This window comes from Dysidea avara, chromosome 1 (assembly GCF_963678975.1).
Source record: "Dysidea avara chromosome 1, odDysAvar1.4, whole genome shotgun sequence".
Classification (NCBI taxonomy): domain Eukaryota; kingdom Metazoa; phylum Porifera; class Demospongiae; order Dictyoceratida; family Dysideidae; genus Dysidea; species Dysidea avara.
The window spans coordinates 38,865,622-38,883,628 of NC_089272.1; the positions used below are offsets into that span (position 1 = coordinate 38,865,622).

General features: G+C 35.6%; 1 protein-coding gene across 2 annotated transcripts in view; it reads left to right on the forward strand.

Moving 5' to 3' along the window:
• Positions 1–15,689, forward strand: part of LOC136264094 (protein NLRC5-like) — a 59,373-nt gene extending 43,684 nt beyond the window's left edge. Inside the window, exons 1-4 of one of the 2 annotated variants that reach the window (XM_066058782.1) lie at positions 1,998–2,106; positions 5,369–5,426; positions 6,881–7,171; positions 8,936–15,689. In XM_066058782.1, coding sequence (XP_065914854.1) covers positions 5,381–5,426; positions 6,881–7,171; positions 8,936–15,540 — 6,942 coding nt within the window. In that variant the 5' untranslated portion in view covers positions 1,998–2,106; positions 5,369–5,380 and the 3' untranslated portion in view covers positions 15,541–15,689. Of the gene's footprint in view, positions 1–1,997; positions 2,107–5,368; positions 5,427–6,880; positions 7,172–8,935 lie in introns of those variants that run through there. The other variant, XM_066058788.1, reaches the window with a different exon arrangement.
• The last annotated feature ends 2,318 nt before the right edge of the window (positions 15,690–18,007 follow it).

Genomic DNA, 18,007 nt, shown 5'->3' on the forward strand with positions numbered 1-18,007 from the left:
AAGAAAATAGCTGCACATGCATCCAAACAATTCATTATATATTCATGCTGTAAGAGATTTAATATGTGACAATGGCATGAGCAAATTTCAGTGTCATCAAGAAGAGCTTACAATACATTTATATGGATGGAAAGTAACTAATATCATTATATCAGTGATGCAACAAACAAACTGTTGTAAAATGACACCACATGCAGTCTGTTCTCAGAGTAAAGGATTGACCATGTTGACCCCAATCATGACAATTATCAATAGTTATCTTATGAAATCTTTTATTTATATCATGGCATTAAAAATGTTTATTGAAGGTGTAGCGTATTATTTCTTATCTGTCTAATTATTATTTCACCTAATATGTTTAGAGACCTTATTAGTATAAAATTTTGATAACTAAATTTATCCTAGGCATCCATCCTATTAATTTTTGTTGAATGTCATTGTAGTAAGTCAAGACAATACTGTACCACATACACTGTATCTGAAAATAATCACTTATTATGGGAAATTAACAAGAAGTGGTTTTGTTTTTCATGCTGATACACTAAAGAGGATCTACACATTTAATAAGTCCAATATACTGTATACCATTTTCATAAAGAATTGCTGTACAAAAATCTTTGGGTAAGTGCCATCATTCCTTGGCCTTAAGTCATTCAAGAGTATATGTACCTTTAGACTATAAGCCATCGCAGACAAGATTGTTGTTGCCACTATCAGATCACTCCAGCTGCATGTGGTTGAGAGAGTCAAGCTAAGTGGTCTTAGCTCAGGCTTGAGTAATTATTTTGCAGTCTTACAAAACTGCATGGTGATGATTAATTCATAATTAATATACTTATACAGGAATGAAGGACCAGGACGGAATATTTGTGTACTAAAGTTGCAAGTGGGATTGTACCAACCTCCTGTTATAATAACTTATAAGTATTGCCTACTGATTATAAACAATGAAGAGTATTATGGGTGTGGTGGTGTTAGAGCTTCTGTAGTTAACATAAAAGCAAATATAGTACATATACAATGGGTACATTTTTGTAAATTTCAAAAAAAAATGTTTTTCCAGTGCCAAGGCTATGGACTGGCAAATATATGGCATTGCTGCCATATATAGCCTTTAAACCTGCTTAACTGTTTTATAATTGCCTTAGCATTTAGAGTTCAATTTTCAAGTATATTATATTATAATAGGTTGTTGGTTCACTCTCTGCACGTACTCTGTGCACCATAATCAATTCACTAATACAACACATATGTAAACCGGTCTACCAAAATCAATCTTATACCCCCATCAAATTTTGACCATAGTTTCAAAGTTTAAAATTCAAAAACTTTTTTCTGTGGACTTGACAACTATTTTCACCTTGTGTAGACATTTATGGAGATTTTCCTGAAACTTACAGAATTAGCTTGAGGTGTGATAGGCTGATAGCGCACCTTAGAAATGAATTCCTGTGGCTTCAAGTCGGGAACCTGTCACAGTGTTCATCATTATAGCTACACTTGCAAAGTCTATCAACAAATTAATTAAACACTGCTGATCACATGACTGAAATTTGCTATAAAACAGATTAATTATTAGTGATTCTCCATTATTTTTAGAAGTAATACTTGTTCCATTATGCATTGCAAAATTTAGACTGAAGGCATGATGTTGGTTCCCTATGGTGTTCTGTAGAGGAAGTGAGAGGTACATATACCATACAACAGGTGATTGCTGTTTCACAAAGTGAGACAGACATGACCCAGCTATCAGGATTGCTGATCTATCTCTTGAGTATAATTATTGCTAATGGCTACACAACACCTTCTCCATGTGAACCTCTATACTTTATTCCTTTCGGAAGTGCAGGTAAACATCTCTAGGTTGGTGACTTTATGAGAGCCAAATTTCAGTTAGACTAATTAGTTGTATTTGAAAATCAGATGCATATACAAATCTGTTTAGCATAGATTTCAGTTCATAGTGTAAAAGCGCCTCAAATTATATTTACAGTGCACACGTGACATTAAGGGTGTGTTGGTTATTTACTCCATTCCTTCGTTCGATTGTGTTTCTTGGCTGCGATTGATAGACTGCCACTGGTTGACCACGAGTAGATAATTGAGGTACTATTATTGTTCCGTGTTATCACAGTTATGTGTAATTTAATACATGATTTAATAGCGTAATTTCGTAAGTACGCATTTCAAAACGCACTTTATATTCAGGTCTTTTTCTGTAGTGTTTAGGCAAAATAACTTTTATAATTTACTTCCTAAGAGACGTGGAGTGCCATAGTAAACTTTCTTACCACAACAATGCACAAACTTCCGGTTTAAAAGAGCACCCTTTGTTCTCCCTGGGTCCAAATAGTGAATACATCGCACGGCCAGCACGCTGTGAGTTACTGTTCTGGTGCAAGGCTGCCGAGAGGATTTAGGGGGCCCAGGACAAATTTAGAATGTGGGGCCCCCATTTTTAATAAAGAAACAGGCGAAAGGACATTACAAGAGCAAGCTTAGCTAACTTGCTGCTAGACTACAGTTAAAAACAAATTAGTTACTTACTGATTAGTCTCGCGTGCTAGACGGTTTGTGTGGGGGCGGCAAATAAACCATCTGGTCACTGTTGCACACATTCCATGACCACTGCCGAAATGTTGGCAGAGCCAATCAGATTGCTTTGCGGACTCTGTGTCGAAACAAACACAAATTTATTGAAATTCTTAGTGGAATAAAGAACTGAATCTAGAATAAAGATTGCTTTTTCGAAAGTTTAACAATGCCATGGGCTTAGGATCTGTTTCCCTAGTACAGAGCTCTTAAAAGCACTGGTATAGGAATTATGGTTCACTACGGATTTGTGAAATGGTAGAATTGTTGAAGAAGACATTCAGCAGTGTTTCAAATAGTCACCAGGACATTACCAGTATGATTTTCGTCTAAGTTTGCTCTCAGAGGTGGTTGGAACGATTGTTACATCATCCTTGGCGCAAAACAATACCATGATGTAATCTAATAGCATTCCAGTGAGTTCATGAAAGTGTGCAACAGTGACCAGACAGTTTATTTGCCACCCCCACACAAACCGTCTAGCATGCGAGACTACTAACTGATAAGCTTATTGACGGTTTTAGCATGCAAACCAAGCTGGGGGTCATGGAAATTTAGAAAATTAGACTTTCTGGGATTGATTATGAAAGCCATATTGAATTTATTTAGTTAATAATTATACATTAATATTGAAAGGGACACGCCCCCAAAAACATTTAAATTCTTCAAATGTTGTAAAAACACAGTGATTTTTGTGTATTTTCAAAGCGTCCACAACATTATGTAGTGATACCCACAAAAAACGGTCTGCTAATTACTCATATATCTCTAAGGGATACTCCACCTTATTTTCATGGCTGTAGCTGCAGCAGATATGTGGGCCCAGCACAGTTTCTGACCCTGGTTCATAATTTTTCCCAATGTGTAATGTATTTTGGGATTCACCCGTTATCAAGACTATGGGAATTCACCTTGAATTAATTAGTCTAGACACAAAAAATGGTCTGGAACATTGTGTACATGAATAATTCTTCAGTAATTTGAGGGAATTGTACGAGGAGTTATTGCCCTAGGCAAGGAGTTGTTGCCCTAGGCGAGGATTGTACGAGTTGTTGCCCTTGCCCTATTAGCATCTTGAAAACCATCAGTGCGAATTGGCAAATGAACAAGGAGGTATATTGGTAAACACTATAATGTAATTATGATTATATTCATATTGTCTGTATAGTATTGTGGTGCGTTGTGTGTGTGTGTACATGCATGTTTGTGTGTGTGTATGTGTCCACGTGGTGGGTCTGGTAACACACCACCCTTTGGTGGTGTGGCACCCCTGGCCTTGGCCATGTGGTGGAAACCAGGTGGGGTTAGAGTGCCCTAGAGTTGGCCTTGCAGCAAAACCAATGACAGGGTTTACACTCTGCATACACTTCATATGTATTGCTTCGCTACGATGGAACAAACCTGAAGAGGTTCGGGTCCCTGCTATTGTCCATGGCCCATCCACCCTCCATGATCGAGTCCACCTAGCCTAAATAAAAAGGCTGTAATTGGGTTACTCAGCATCCCCTGACCATAGATGGAGTGATGTGTCTCATGGGGGATTGGGGCCGGGGCAAAGAAGATCCCTAGATAGGCAGTGCAGCAGCAGCAGCAGCAGCAGCTGTGTTTGTGTGTGCGTGTGCGTGTGAGCCCTGGATGCCACCTGATGGTATCACTTGGAACACACCAACCTGGTGCCCCTGTAAAGGTTTTGCAAGCCTCCCAGAGGATATTGAAATCTGCAATAGGAAAATTTGATGGACACTTTTGTAATGCCAGGGCACATGCTGCAGGGCTCAATGGGGCCTCTGGTTTCCATGCGGCTGTGCCATGACCATTGCTAGTAAACCAAGTGTGCACTGGTGGCATGACTGTTTACTTTTGGTGTTGCCTGTCCCTTCAAATTCAGAGGCTGCGTGACCCAGAAAGGGTAGCAGAGAAAGGTACGTGTGTGTGAGTTTGTGTGTTCTTGCGTGCATGCGTGCGTGCAAGCGAGCGTGCGTGTGTGTGTGTGTGTGAGTGCATGCATACGTGCTTGTACTCTATATGTGTGCATTGTGTGTGTACGTGAAAGCAAGCACTTGGCTGTCTTATATACACACCTACCCAGTGAAACAAACACTGGAGCTCTGTACCTGTGTATTACACAGGTGCTACTAAGGCAATTCATTCTGATTGCAGTAGTATGGACTTAATTCAGAGTATCCATGAGCTAGACTAACAAGTTGACATTGTCTGTGCTATTAAAACCCAACCACTCGTGTTGTAATATACTGCAATATATTATTTAGGAGTTACATTGGAGTTTACAACAAACACACAGCCATAATGAAGTGTCTGAATTCTCAGACACTTCTTCATTACGTATGTCTTCTTTTGTTTGAATTCTATTATTTCTTACTGTACATAGCAACTTCTTACAGCACTCATGGAAACAATCGATATGAACAATTTTCATGGCCCACTTGCTATGTCTATGTATCAGTTCAGTTGAAGTGGTTCATTGGTCTAATGAAGGAGTCAAATTTAGGTTGTGAAAGACCATGCAGTTCCATAAGTAGGATAATTGCTGTAAAACATGTCATGAATATATCACAATCACAAAGAATTTTGTTTTATAGTGTATGACTATAATACACATTACCAATACCAACAAGTTTGCAATATCCTTTTGCATAGAGGAACTGAAAATTATGAATAACTCTATATATAATTTATTCATTGTTGTTTGCGGATACTGTACTATACTTAGTATACTATATGCGTATGTATTTATGTAATTTATTGTTTGTAACAGGGAGCTTATAAAATGAGCAAGTTTCTTACCCTAGAATATATCAGGATCACTGATGAAGGTAATAGTAGTGTTACCTCCTACATGTGTTTGTCATTTACTATATGTGACCTGTTAAGCAAAAAACTGACACATTCCTTGGATTTCATTTTGTTGCTTCTCTGTTATCTATAGTAACATAGGAGTGGACAGCCAAAGTTTCATCCTTTTGTGATGAATAGAACAACCCAATTTTTGTACAGATTGAACTAAGAACAACAGAACTACGCGTGATTTTGAAAATTGCAAAATCAATTTGTTGTCATGCCTACAAGATAATCCGCTTTATGGAATAAATTGAAAATCAGTCTGTACATGAAGTTACTATCGAGTGCAAACCTTTTGTGATTTGAAAATACTGAGAGTATTGACTAAGGAGATATAAAACAAAACCAAACATGTGAAAAAACTACAATCGAGATACTCTAATAAAACAGTCACTGAGAAATAATAAATGTATGCAAAAAACATAGGAAAAAATTTCTCCAGGTTTTGAACCAGGGACCTCCACACCTATATGTCCACCACTATATCACTGATATCAGTTGCTCACCTCACTTAATTTCTACCTTATAATGAAAGTTCTGGTTTAGTACACTAGAATGATAACTCGATCATAGATCAATCAGTGGAAATTCTAGAACATTCTATATGTATTGTATTGAAGTATTCAGAAAAAGAAAAAAATGTGTGCTCTATTAGAGTACTACAAAAATTATTAAAATAACCTACTATACAGTTTATCAAGTGTGTTGTGTGGCCAAGTACAGTCAGTGCGGGTGGGTGGGCAACATACGTAGTTCATAGCAAAAAAAAAAGAATTTTTCTTTTATGTGCTACCCTATCACAGGTGAAGTACATATAGTCATCTTTTTTGCTATACATTTGTGCACTGTGCACATATGTAATGAAGTTGCAAACATGTATGTGCTACTGGAGGAAATGTGTTGAAATACCATTTCCATCATATGTGGTCATGATTTGCATAGTCACAAATTTGACCTATTCAACACGTGTGCTTAATATACCACTGGGTGTGTAAATCCAAGTTTTTTTGCAGTGGTTGTTTTACGGAACCAAGAAAATGCCATTTTCATGTATCTGTAGCTCCATAGTGTTTGAACTATAATTAACCATTTCTGCTGTGGAAACTTCCTCAGGGTAGGGAATCTCCCATTCCTAATTTGAGTCGAATCTGCCAAGCTATCATTGGGATATGCATGCCTTCAAAATTCGTCTTATTTCAGTTCGTCATAAATACATATAGCCACCCAGTCTTTGAAAATTCTCGTAGCAAAGGGAAAAAGTTAATAGGAAGTGTCAAGGTCAACCACAAAGTAGCCACAAAATGAAATTCAAGAAAATTGCTAACTAGTCAGGTTTTCATTCAGCGGGTTAACTTACACTGAATATATACTGAATGTGTGTGTACTCTCTGTGTAGTGTATACATAATAATATTTTGTTTATTTCTCAGTTCTGAACAGTACACCACTGCTAAAAGACTTGTTTAGAGTTATAACACCTGACTATGCTGCTCACTGGAAAGTCATTGGAGCTTTACTTGGATTACCAACAACTTGTCTTGATGAAACAGAGACTGCAAATCCAACAAATCTGCAATGGTGTTGCAATGAAATGCTAAAGATTTGGCTAGCTAGGAATGTTAGTCCTACATGGAAAGACATTGTTACAGCAATTGATTCTCCTACCATAACACAGGATGTTCCTTCATCAGTAGCTGTACAACAAAGTGGTCCTTTTAATGGTGTGTGTGTGTATGTTTTTGTCTGTTGTTTTAAAGTGATAGTGGCAAAAAGGGCAATAGTGATTTGCCTAATATATAAGCACAAGGGCCACAGGCTTAAGTGTGAGTGCATATACGTATATCAGGAAAATCACAAGTGTCCATTTTGCAACTAATATGTTTCACTTGGGTGACTCACCTGCAAGTGTGGGAAACTGCAGTCATGCTCCGTGAGTGTATTCATATTGGGTGATGAGAATTTCAACCGTGAGTAACCTACTGGCCAGGTGTCTAATTCATTCAAACAGCAATATAATGGCTATAGTAATTTTGGATTACCATAAACTTTTATTATCATGATTGCTAACTGTTGATGCTAACATCATCACAGTGATTTCTTAACCACCATCTTTGTTATCACATTCTTTTAGCAGTATCTATTTTATGAAGGCCATACATACGCTGTGTTTACAGCAGATTTTTTGGTTTTGATATCATTTGTTTTCTCAGTTCTGTGTACTTGTGTAAATAAACTTCTCTAACTCTTGAGTATGGAGATAAAACAAGGGTTTTTGTATTCCCTATGAAAAGGCAAACACAATGGTGCCCAGGATTTATCCATTGGAGTATAAATTCACTGACCAGTGAGGCGATAAAAGCTTGAATAAATTTTTCTAGAACTTGCATTTTTGCACATTGCTTTATGTTTTATAACAAAGTACTATTGCGCGTAGATTGACAGTTTCCAAAATCAGTCACATTTTAAATGGTAGTTTTTAAATATACTAGTTTGTTCAGTATTTTGTTATAGCATACTTGTGTGACTGTTTTGTTAGGGTGACTGCTATATTAGAGTATCTCAAGTATAGCCTACCAAGACTGAGGCATGGTCACTATTCCTTATTTTCATTGCACTATTATTATACATACGTACAACTAAATCAATAAGGGGTGTGGTCATCACATTCGAGTTAAATACATTATTAAGAGGTGTGGTCTTCGTGCTTATATGTTATTAATCAATCAAGATCATTAATGGGAGTGGTCTCAAGCCTATTGTGAAGTTACAGGCATCTACCAGGTATCCAGTATCTTACAATAGTGTAAGCGCTTTAAATGGCATCTAAATAACTGTTCAAAGAAGTGTTAATATGGAAAATAAACACTTGGATATGGTTTCATTGCATAAAGAAGGCAACAACCAACCTGATTTAAGAACAAGGTGCAGAGGGCACACACTCATTGGAACCCCAAAAGATACATGCCACTGGTGAGTTTGTTATTGTGGCTTTAAATGGTGGCCGTACGCTGCTTCGTTTAGCCTCCAGCCTTGCACCTGTGGTGACCCAGGCATGCAGACAAATATTTGAGTTTGCATGGGCATGTTTTTTTGTTTTGTTTTTTAAATTTATATCTGGCCACCTGTAAGTGTTTTCTGGCTTTTAGTACTGTATTTGATGTTGGATGGATCCATGAAGGTGATTTTCATCTCGTAAGATGTTTCAAGGATGATTTTTAAAGGCTGAATTTTAAGTGGCACACGTCATTATAGGGGCAATAATCCGTACTTTACCAGTACTACTGTACTGTTTGATATGTATAAGTATTTTCGCATATGCACCAACTTGCTCTCAAACTGCACCCTATCTGCATTCTAAACACAAATGTAGCTACTACAGTTGTTTAGTTTATACTGTACATGCTGTCATTATTTACTTAAACAATTAGTACATGTGATGTGTCTACTTTACAGTACATTAAACTACATAACTGTTTCCTTTACAGCTCATCAGGTAATCTCACAATTATCTGATTATGTCAAAACAAACTACATAAAGGGTAGGTACTATTCCCAAGAAGGAATATGGCAGCTCTTACACCCAAAACATTTTGATAATGCATTATTGATACATCATTTGGAAGGACATGGTGAAAAATTAATTTCTAATGTAGCTGCCTTGATGAGAGAAGGTCTTGCAGAATGTACCTATCAGTTACCATCATCTGGTAGTGTAGAAACTGAATCTGACAGTTCAATAAGATCACATAATATTGCTGATGCATTTAAACCATTTGAGAAACGTGATGGTACAACAGTCACACCAGAGGTAATAATTGTCAGTGGTGCCCCAGGAATGGGGAAAACAACACTTTGTAAAGAAATGGCTTATCAATGGGCAAAGGGTCAATTTCTTGATAACAATTGTTTGGTGTTTTATATGTACTTGCGAGATCCTGAAGCACAAAAAATCAGTGATTTACAAAGTTTTATCCATTACTTTTATAATTTTGATAAGGCTGCTGAAGAGTTCTCTAAACAGTGTGCTGATGTTCTCACTGAAAGAGATAATAAAGATGTTACCATGTTATTGGTAGGGTATGATGAACACTTTGATGTCTCTGGTGATCTATTCCTTACCCATATGTTAAATCGGAAGGTATCTTGTTTTGCACAAAGTAAATTGGTTATCACGTGTGGGCCTATTGCAACTGATAAACTACAACATGTTGTAGATGTTAAGGTAGATTTGTTGGGATTTATTGATAAAAGCAAGAAAGCTTACATCCAGAAGGAGCTACAAGGTTCTCCTAATAAAATAAAAAAGCTGTCATTATTTTTAGATGAAAACAGTGCAATGAACAGTATTTGTAGTGTTCCTATGATAATGTCCATTCTAGTGTATACCTTCAAGAACGTTGATGAGTTACCTGCTGATCAATCTGAGTTGTATGAACGTTTTGTTGTTCTTACAATATCCCAGTATTTAGAAAAGCTCGAAAACACAGGCAATTCTGACTTTAAAGTTCTACGTTTGCAGCACTTGCCAGAATGTTACCAGCAATGTGTCATAGAATTATCAAAGTTAGCTTTCACTTTGAAAGATGATAATAAAATTATTTTTACTCAAGAAGAAGTAGAAACACTTTGCCCTAATGTAGCTTCAGGCAACAAAAAGTTTCAAGAACTTGCTCTACTGAAATCTGAACTATATTTCAGCATGAAAAGGAGTGAAAATTTCCCTTCTCTCAAATTTCTTCATGTAGCTATTCAGGAGTTCTTAGCAACTTATTATATTATTTCCTTAACTCCAAGCGTTCAGTTTAATTTATTGAAGAAAACATTTTTTGGTAGGAAATATGCAGACACCAGGCTTATGTTTGTAAAACGTTCAAATAAAAATGAGATGTTTGAGTTTTTTGAATATTTGATCCATGGTGCACCATGTGAGGAATTAAAACTTAAGGTAATTCCAAAACTTGCTAATCTTGATCCATTTCAGGCATTTACTCAATTAGTAAATATTTGTACTGATGACTCTACTTTGACCCACACTAAACTGTTGTGTTACAAAAATAGTGAAGTTGAATTATACAAAAAAGAGTCCTTGTCAAACTCACTTGAAAAAATAATTTTGCTGAGTAAACTTATTGCAGTTAAAGTGGAGTTGAATAAAGTGTATGTGTCAATATGTTGTGCTAGAAACAGCTCTGTTCAATCTCTAGAGGTATTTGTGATTGACAAAAGTAAACAAGAGGGTGCATATGCTAAACTAGCATCACAGTTGAGTAATGATACTCATCTATCAGTAGTGATGATTAATGTTGTATCGATGGTTGCATACAGGGCTACTAAACAGCAAATCATTGATGGATTTGATATGATTGGCTCAATAGATTGCATAACAATGAGACAATGTGCCATAGATGAAGAAACGGCTGAGAAAATGTCACTGTATATCGGTAAAAGCCATATGACAATAGCAGCATTTATTGGATGCACGTTTAATAATTTTGGACACAAGACAATAATTAACAGTTTTAGCTGTATCAATTCCTTACAAATTCTGTTTTTTCACAATACAAACATTGATGAGACTACAGCTATTGCACTATCGAAACTAATTACGAGTAATGCAAAACTATTATTAGTAGATATTGTTAATTGCAATCTACAGAAAGAAGCTGGAATAATTGCAACAGCTTTAAAAAATATTTCAACTGTTACTACATTGAGTCTTTCAGATAACCAAATTCCAGGAAGTGTAGCTGATGATTTGGCTATTGCTATTTATGTCAACTGTAAGTTGGAGAGACTTCGCTTGGCGGATAACAATTTACAACATCAAGGAGTTGTTGTAGCCTCAGCTTTGTGTCAGATTACAACACTAGTAGAACTGAATTTCAGAAATAATAACATGACAGAGAAAGTAGCTGATGAATTATCACTTGCTATTGAAAGTAACAAGTCACTAAAAGTGTTACGTATTGGGGGTAATGATCTGAGAAGAGGTATAATAAGAATAGCCAATGCCATAAGTCAATTATCTAAATTACAAATACTTTCAATGGATAACAATCAAATTACAGAAGAAGCTGCTGATTCCATAGCAGTTGCCATATCTAGTAATAAGCAATTAACAGAATTAAATCTCAACAACAATCTGCTCAAGAAAGGAGTTGATAAAATAGCAAACGCACTGCATGCTAATAACATTCTACTTGAATCGTTAGGCCTTAGTAACAATCAAATACCAGAGGAAGCAGCTGATGCTTTAGCAGGTGCTATTAGAAGCAATTGTTTGTTAGAAGTCTTAAATTTGTCTAACAATAAGCTGTGTACTAATGGAACGATCACAATTGCTCAGTCACTAGCTAATATATCATCACTGAAATCTATTTATTTGGGTAACAATAAAATAAGTTCAGGAGGTGCAGATGCCATAGCATCTGTTATACTTGCCAATAGTCAGCTAGAAACATTGTATCTCCATGACAACCTTCTTGAAAGAGGCATCAAAGTAATAGCAAATGCTTTAAAACAAATTTCAAGTCTTAAGAAGATAAATCTTAATGATAACCGAATACCAGAGTGTGCTGGTGAAGATTTAGCTGCTGCTTTTTTAAACAATAAGTCATTACAAGTTGTTGCATTGGCTAATAATAATTTGAAGACCACAGGAATTATAGCAATTTCACAAGCACTCGGCAATTTATCAGAATTACAGACATTCAGTATTTTTAATAATTATTGTACGGAGGAAGCAAGTGATGCTATAGCATTAGCAATCTCAAGTAATGTTAATTTGAAAACCATATATGTTTGTGAAAACAATCTTCGAGCAGGTGTAACAAAAATTTTAAAAGCCTTAAATTGTGTATCGATTAAAGAACTGAACTTTCGAGATAGTAACATTTCGGAAAGTGCTGTTTCAGAGTTTGCAGTTGCTATTGCTAATCAGCATTGTTTGGAAGAATTAATTTTAGATTATAACTACTTGTGTACAAATGGAATCCTAACACTTGCAAGATCACTGCATAGCATAAACACATTAAAACTACTTAATCTTGACAACACTTCCCTCACTGAAGAAGCTGCTGATGCCATTGCTCTGGCAATATCAAGTAATCATGGATTAGAACAACTATACCTTGGGAATAACAAACTTCGTGCTGGAGGAATCAAGATAGCAAGAGCTTTAAAAAATATATCAACACTGCAAATACTGGATCTCAATGATAATCACTTGCCTGTAGAAGTGGCTCAAGAATTAGCATCTGTTATTGCATGTAATTCTTCCCTAAAGCAATTAAGATTAAGAAACAACAAACTAACAACAACAGGTATGATAAAAGTTACAAAATCATTAAGTAACCTGACAACCTTGAAAGTGCTTAATATTCGAGATAATCAGATAACAGAGAATGCTGCAAATGCTATATCATTGCTAATATCCAATAATACTGGAATTGAAGAACTATGGCTTGGCAAAAACAAATTGAGAGCTGGAATACTAAAAGTTTTAAAAGCATTAGAAGTAGTACCAAAGCTCAGAGCATTAGACATTGAGGCTAATCATATACCAGGAGAAGTATGCGATGGAATAGCAAGTTTTATGCAGCATAACTGTAGTAGAGATTTACATACTCTGTTCTTTGAGGGTAATGATTTACATTTAACCGGAACTACACTTGTTGAAGCTTTGTGCCTCTTGACTAATTTGAAAACAATAGATTTGAATGGTACTAATATGACAGGAGAAATGGCTGATAAATTAGCAGTTGCTATACCCAATATGACTTCACTACAACAACTATGGTTAAAAAACAATAACTTGGGGACTGATAAAGTAATAACAATTGCTCAATCACTGAGTGTGTTAACAACAATAAAACAACTTAGTCTTACAGGTAATCAAATCACAAAAGAAGCAGCAGATGCCATAGTGTCAGTCATTCACAGTAATAGTACATTGGAGAAGCTTTATCTTAGTGATAATGATCTTCGAGCAGGTGCACTGGCAATTGTTAAGTCGCTCCAAAGTGTATCTACTTTAAAGATATTGAACCTGGACAATAACAGTATACCGGATATGGTGATTGTGGAATTAGCCACCTTTATTGCCAACATGCATTTAGTTGAAATAGATCTGTCTTTTAACTGTTTAAAACTGTCCGGAAAGTTCATCTTACAGGCCTTGAGTAACATGAACACCCTTTCTTTGTTATGTTTAAACAATTGTTTTATGAATGAAGTTGGTAGTGATTTAGCGGCTGCTGTTATGAATAATTTTTCTTTAAAGTCTCTTTGTTTAAGAGCTAATCAAATAGAAACAAGTGGAGCAGTATCAACTTTCCGATCTTTAAAACGTTTATCTACACTGAAAGTTTTAAACATCAGTAGTAACAGGGTTACTGAAGCTGCTGCAGAAGATCTAGCATCAGTGGTGATGAGCAACAACAAATTAAGCACATTGACTCTTAGTGGCTGTAAACTTAAGAACAAAACTGTCAAAATATTAAGAGCTCTTCAAGTTGTATCATCAATTACTGTTTTATTCCTTGGTTATATGGACATGTCTGATGATGTGGTAACTGATTTAGTACTGGCTATTAATAATAACCCTCTTCTTAAGAATCTATGGTTGTGCGGCAATAGACTTTCAAGCAGGTTGGTTGAAATAATGCATGCCTGCAAAAGAAGTGCTAAAAATTTAATTGCACTAAATGTACAATGGAATTTTGTTGATCCATCCACAATTACTAATCTAGTGCAAGCGACTGGTACCATTAATACTCTTGAAGCCCTTTTTGTTGGAGGTCTAACTGTGAATATTGATGAAAAGTATCTTTATAACTTATTATTGTATTTAGAAAAACTATGTTCCCATCCTAACATGTTAGATATAACTTCAGTTGCAGAATGTAGAGTAGTAGAGATTTTAAACTGTGAACTTCAAAGGCACAAAATATCTAGCAGTATTAAAGCAAACTATGATGTGGATTATCTGCTATTTAGTTATACTGACGCAGTAGTTGTTGGTGAACTTTATGATTCATACTTTACAAGCAAATGTGATTTCCTCTCAAGTTACAAAAAGGCTAAGATGAAGTTGTCACAGGTTGATGCTGCTACGATTATTTATTTACTTCCAGTTATTTCAAAGCTAAAAGTTCTTGATTTGGAACAGAGTAATATTGATGAAGTTGCTGCATTTGAACTGGCTGCTCTAATAGGATGCAACAGTTTTCTGGAGCAGTTGTGGCTTGGAGGTAATCAACTAAGCACTGCTGGTGCCATCTTTATTTTAAACTCACTAGTGAATGTGTCAACCCTGAAAGTACTTGATCTGAGTTATAACAATATAGGCTGTCAATCAGCTGACAGTGTAGCAGCAGTTATTCAGTGTAACCGTATGTTACAATACCTGTGCTTAGATGGTAATGACTTAGTAGACATGGGAGTCAGGACTATCTGCGATGCATTGAAATGTATTACTAAACTGAGAGTCTTAAGTCTGAGTAGCAATGGAATTACTGATGATGCAGCAGAAGCAATTACTTTTGTAATTTCTAGTAATTACTGTTTGGAGGATTTGTCACTTGGCAATAACAAATTGAAATATGGAGGAATATGTAAAATTGTCCATTCTCTTAAGAATCTATACCGATTAAGAAAACTTGACTTGTATCATAACAAATTTTCTAAACAGGTTGCAGATGAATTGGCAGTCATCCTATCTAATTTTTACACCCTTCAAGAACTCTATCTAAGTGACAACATGTTGGAAACTGAAGGAGCAATAAAGATCTTTGAATCATTAAAACACAAATCCAAACTACAGGTGTTAACACTTAATAATAATAACATTACTGATGAAGCAATTGATGAACTGCGTTTAGTATTAGCACAAAATCCTAGACTACAAGTTCTATTACTTGGTGGAAACAAGTTACAAACAGATGGAGTGGTAAGAATTACACAAAGTGTTAAGTGTGAGAACACAGTAATGCGTTTGTTGGCTTTGTGTGATAATGATGTCAATGAACAAGGAAAAGAGCAAGTTAAACTTACGTTTTCAGATAACACATTGATTCATCTTTATATATAACAGCACAGGCATGTATTTTTTGGTTTACTGTAGTTGCATGCATTTTTCCAGTATATAATTTCCCATGCAAATTGGTGATGGTTCTTGTGTATTCATACCTATTCAATTGTACACATATTATACTAATGAATCGATAAAGTTAATTGCAAGAATATTTTGGCATTATTGTTAATTATGCCGGTAACATTTAATCTATAGTAGTGGCATTAATTTGTCTATGATTGATTATACAGTGAATGAAGTCATTATAATTTGCTCAGGGAAAAGCTTCAGTTTAAAAATTCCTCAAGTATTGTAAGCTTATCACCATCAGGTCATAAAAATTAATATGTAGGGTTTGGGATCTATCAGAGGTGAACTGTGTATGTACAAGGTGGTCTTATTGAAGAGGTGGCTGCTAAGTGCAGTGTAAATTTTACATACCAACACATGCCCACCCGTTTTCCTCCATTGTATGCTAACGTACTTCTCTGGTTGCTGAATGTACTGTAAATAAGCACTTAGATCATTTCACTCAAATTATAAACTATATAGTACTATTGTAATTACAATGATACAGCTACTGTACAATTGTACATGTTTTTTCCAGCTGAGAGTTCATGATTTGGAGTGGATTCAGTGGAGTAACTTGTATGATGATGAATTGCTTGGCAGTTCTCCTATCGTGCAATAGTGTTTAAACAGTTGAGTTGTGGCTTAGCAGTAATTCAACTAAGCAATGCTGATGCCATCTTAATTTTAAACTCACTGGTATAAACATATCACCAATCTGAGTTTCCGAATATATGTTTCTGAAATTCCAACGCTGATAGTGTAGCACAGCTGCTAATCTTTGTACCTTAGTACTGCTACATATAAAATACTTGAATGTACTTAATGGATAGATTAATTAACTAATAATTACATTTATAATAATTTTCAAACTCCAAAAATAGTGCAACCAGGTCAAGGCATACTAACACAGGGAGCTCGAATAATGTTTCGAAAATATGCAGTACTTTAATAATTATCATAAGGACATAGCAAAATACAATTTTACACATGTTAAACTGTAGCAATTCTAAACTGTATATTATTATTATATCTCTTATCTAAATTGTTTCTGGATCCAGTATACATAGATAGACAACTAAAGTGGCAATTTCAGAAGCAACTGTTGTATGGGGTGTACATAATGTAGAGAAGCAAGCATAATAATTGACAATTGCATTGTCAGGGTATGCAAACAATTAAATTATAATTGTCACTCCTGGATTTTGAGTATTAAAGATTCTTTTAATCACCAATAATTATTGATAATATTCCTGAGATTGTGTTAGGGATTGTTGGGTTGGGGAAGGAGGTGTTACTGTCAGTAGTTGACAGTATAAACAGTTCCTTTGTATACAGTCAAAGAGTTAAGAGTATATTCTAAAGTTGGAGAGGTGACTGCTTGCATGTTGGCTGAGAATAGCTGTTCCACAATCTTTAATGGTTGACAAGAGAAATGAGTATTAATTAATTCTTGAGTGAGGGAGCTGATAACAATTTTTATATATTAGGTACAGGGGATGAGAGACTAGCTGTGAAATGCACTAATTAGATACATGTGTCTTATGAATCATTGTAGCTTATTATTATCTTATAGGCTTTTCCCAAGATTATAGTTACATTTAGTAGACCATGCACGAGTAGCTGTTTGTAATTTACTAGGCATAAGTCTATTGTGTCAGCATAATTTTGGCAAAATATAGCAAAAAGTAATTATAATGTTGTTATAATGCCAGCATAAAATTAGGCAATATTTCAAGTGCAAAAAAGCATCAACTTCTCCAGGTTTTTAACTTGCCTCAGTTGTCTGCCCACACAATTTTTCTATAATTATGCCATGCAAAAGCTACTGGTGCATGCAGAGTTTTTAATGTTCTAAGAATGCCTTGCTCATTACTGGCTATTACGTTTCATACTTTATTCTGGTTATGCATGTTTGCAGTGTCTCTGAACATACTTTAATCTTCATAAACTTCTCTCATTGAAAATGTAAAATCGTGACCAGATTTGACAAAACCAGGCTTCCACACACATCAAAATCTTCAACTTTAACTGCTTGTAACTTGACCAGTCAGTAAACTATTGACCTAAAGTTTTGCAAATTTCTCTCATTGCATTGAACAATAACAGGTAAAAATTTGAAAGTGATAGCATACGTACCCCTACATTGAGTTATGGCCCAATAAAATCGCAAATTTTGATGTACCGTACGGAAGAAAACTTTGGCGGTGAAAAACTTTGGCAAATCCCACAATCGGACATTTGGCGGATAAAAAGTTCGGCGAATTTACTAGACAATAACTCTAATTGATGCACTCGTGCAGCAACACGAGGCGATGTCGACGGTTTCGTTTTCTGTGGACTCTATGATGGATACCATGAGTATATGCTCATTTGGGAGAGCCCTAGTGTTGGAGAGAGGTTAGCCTGTGAGCGG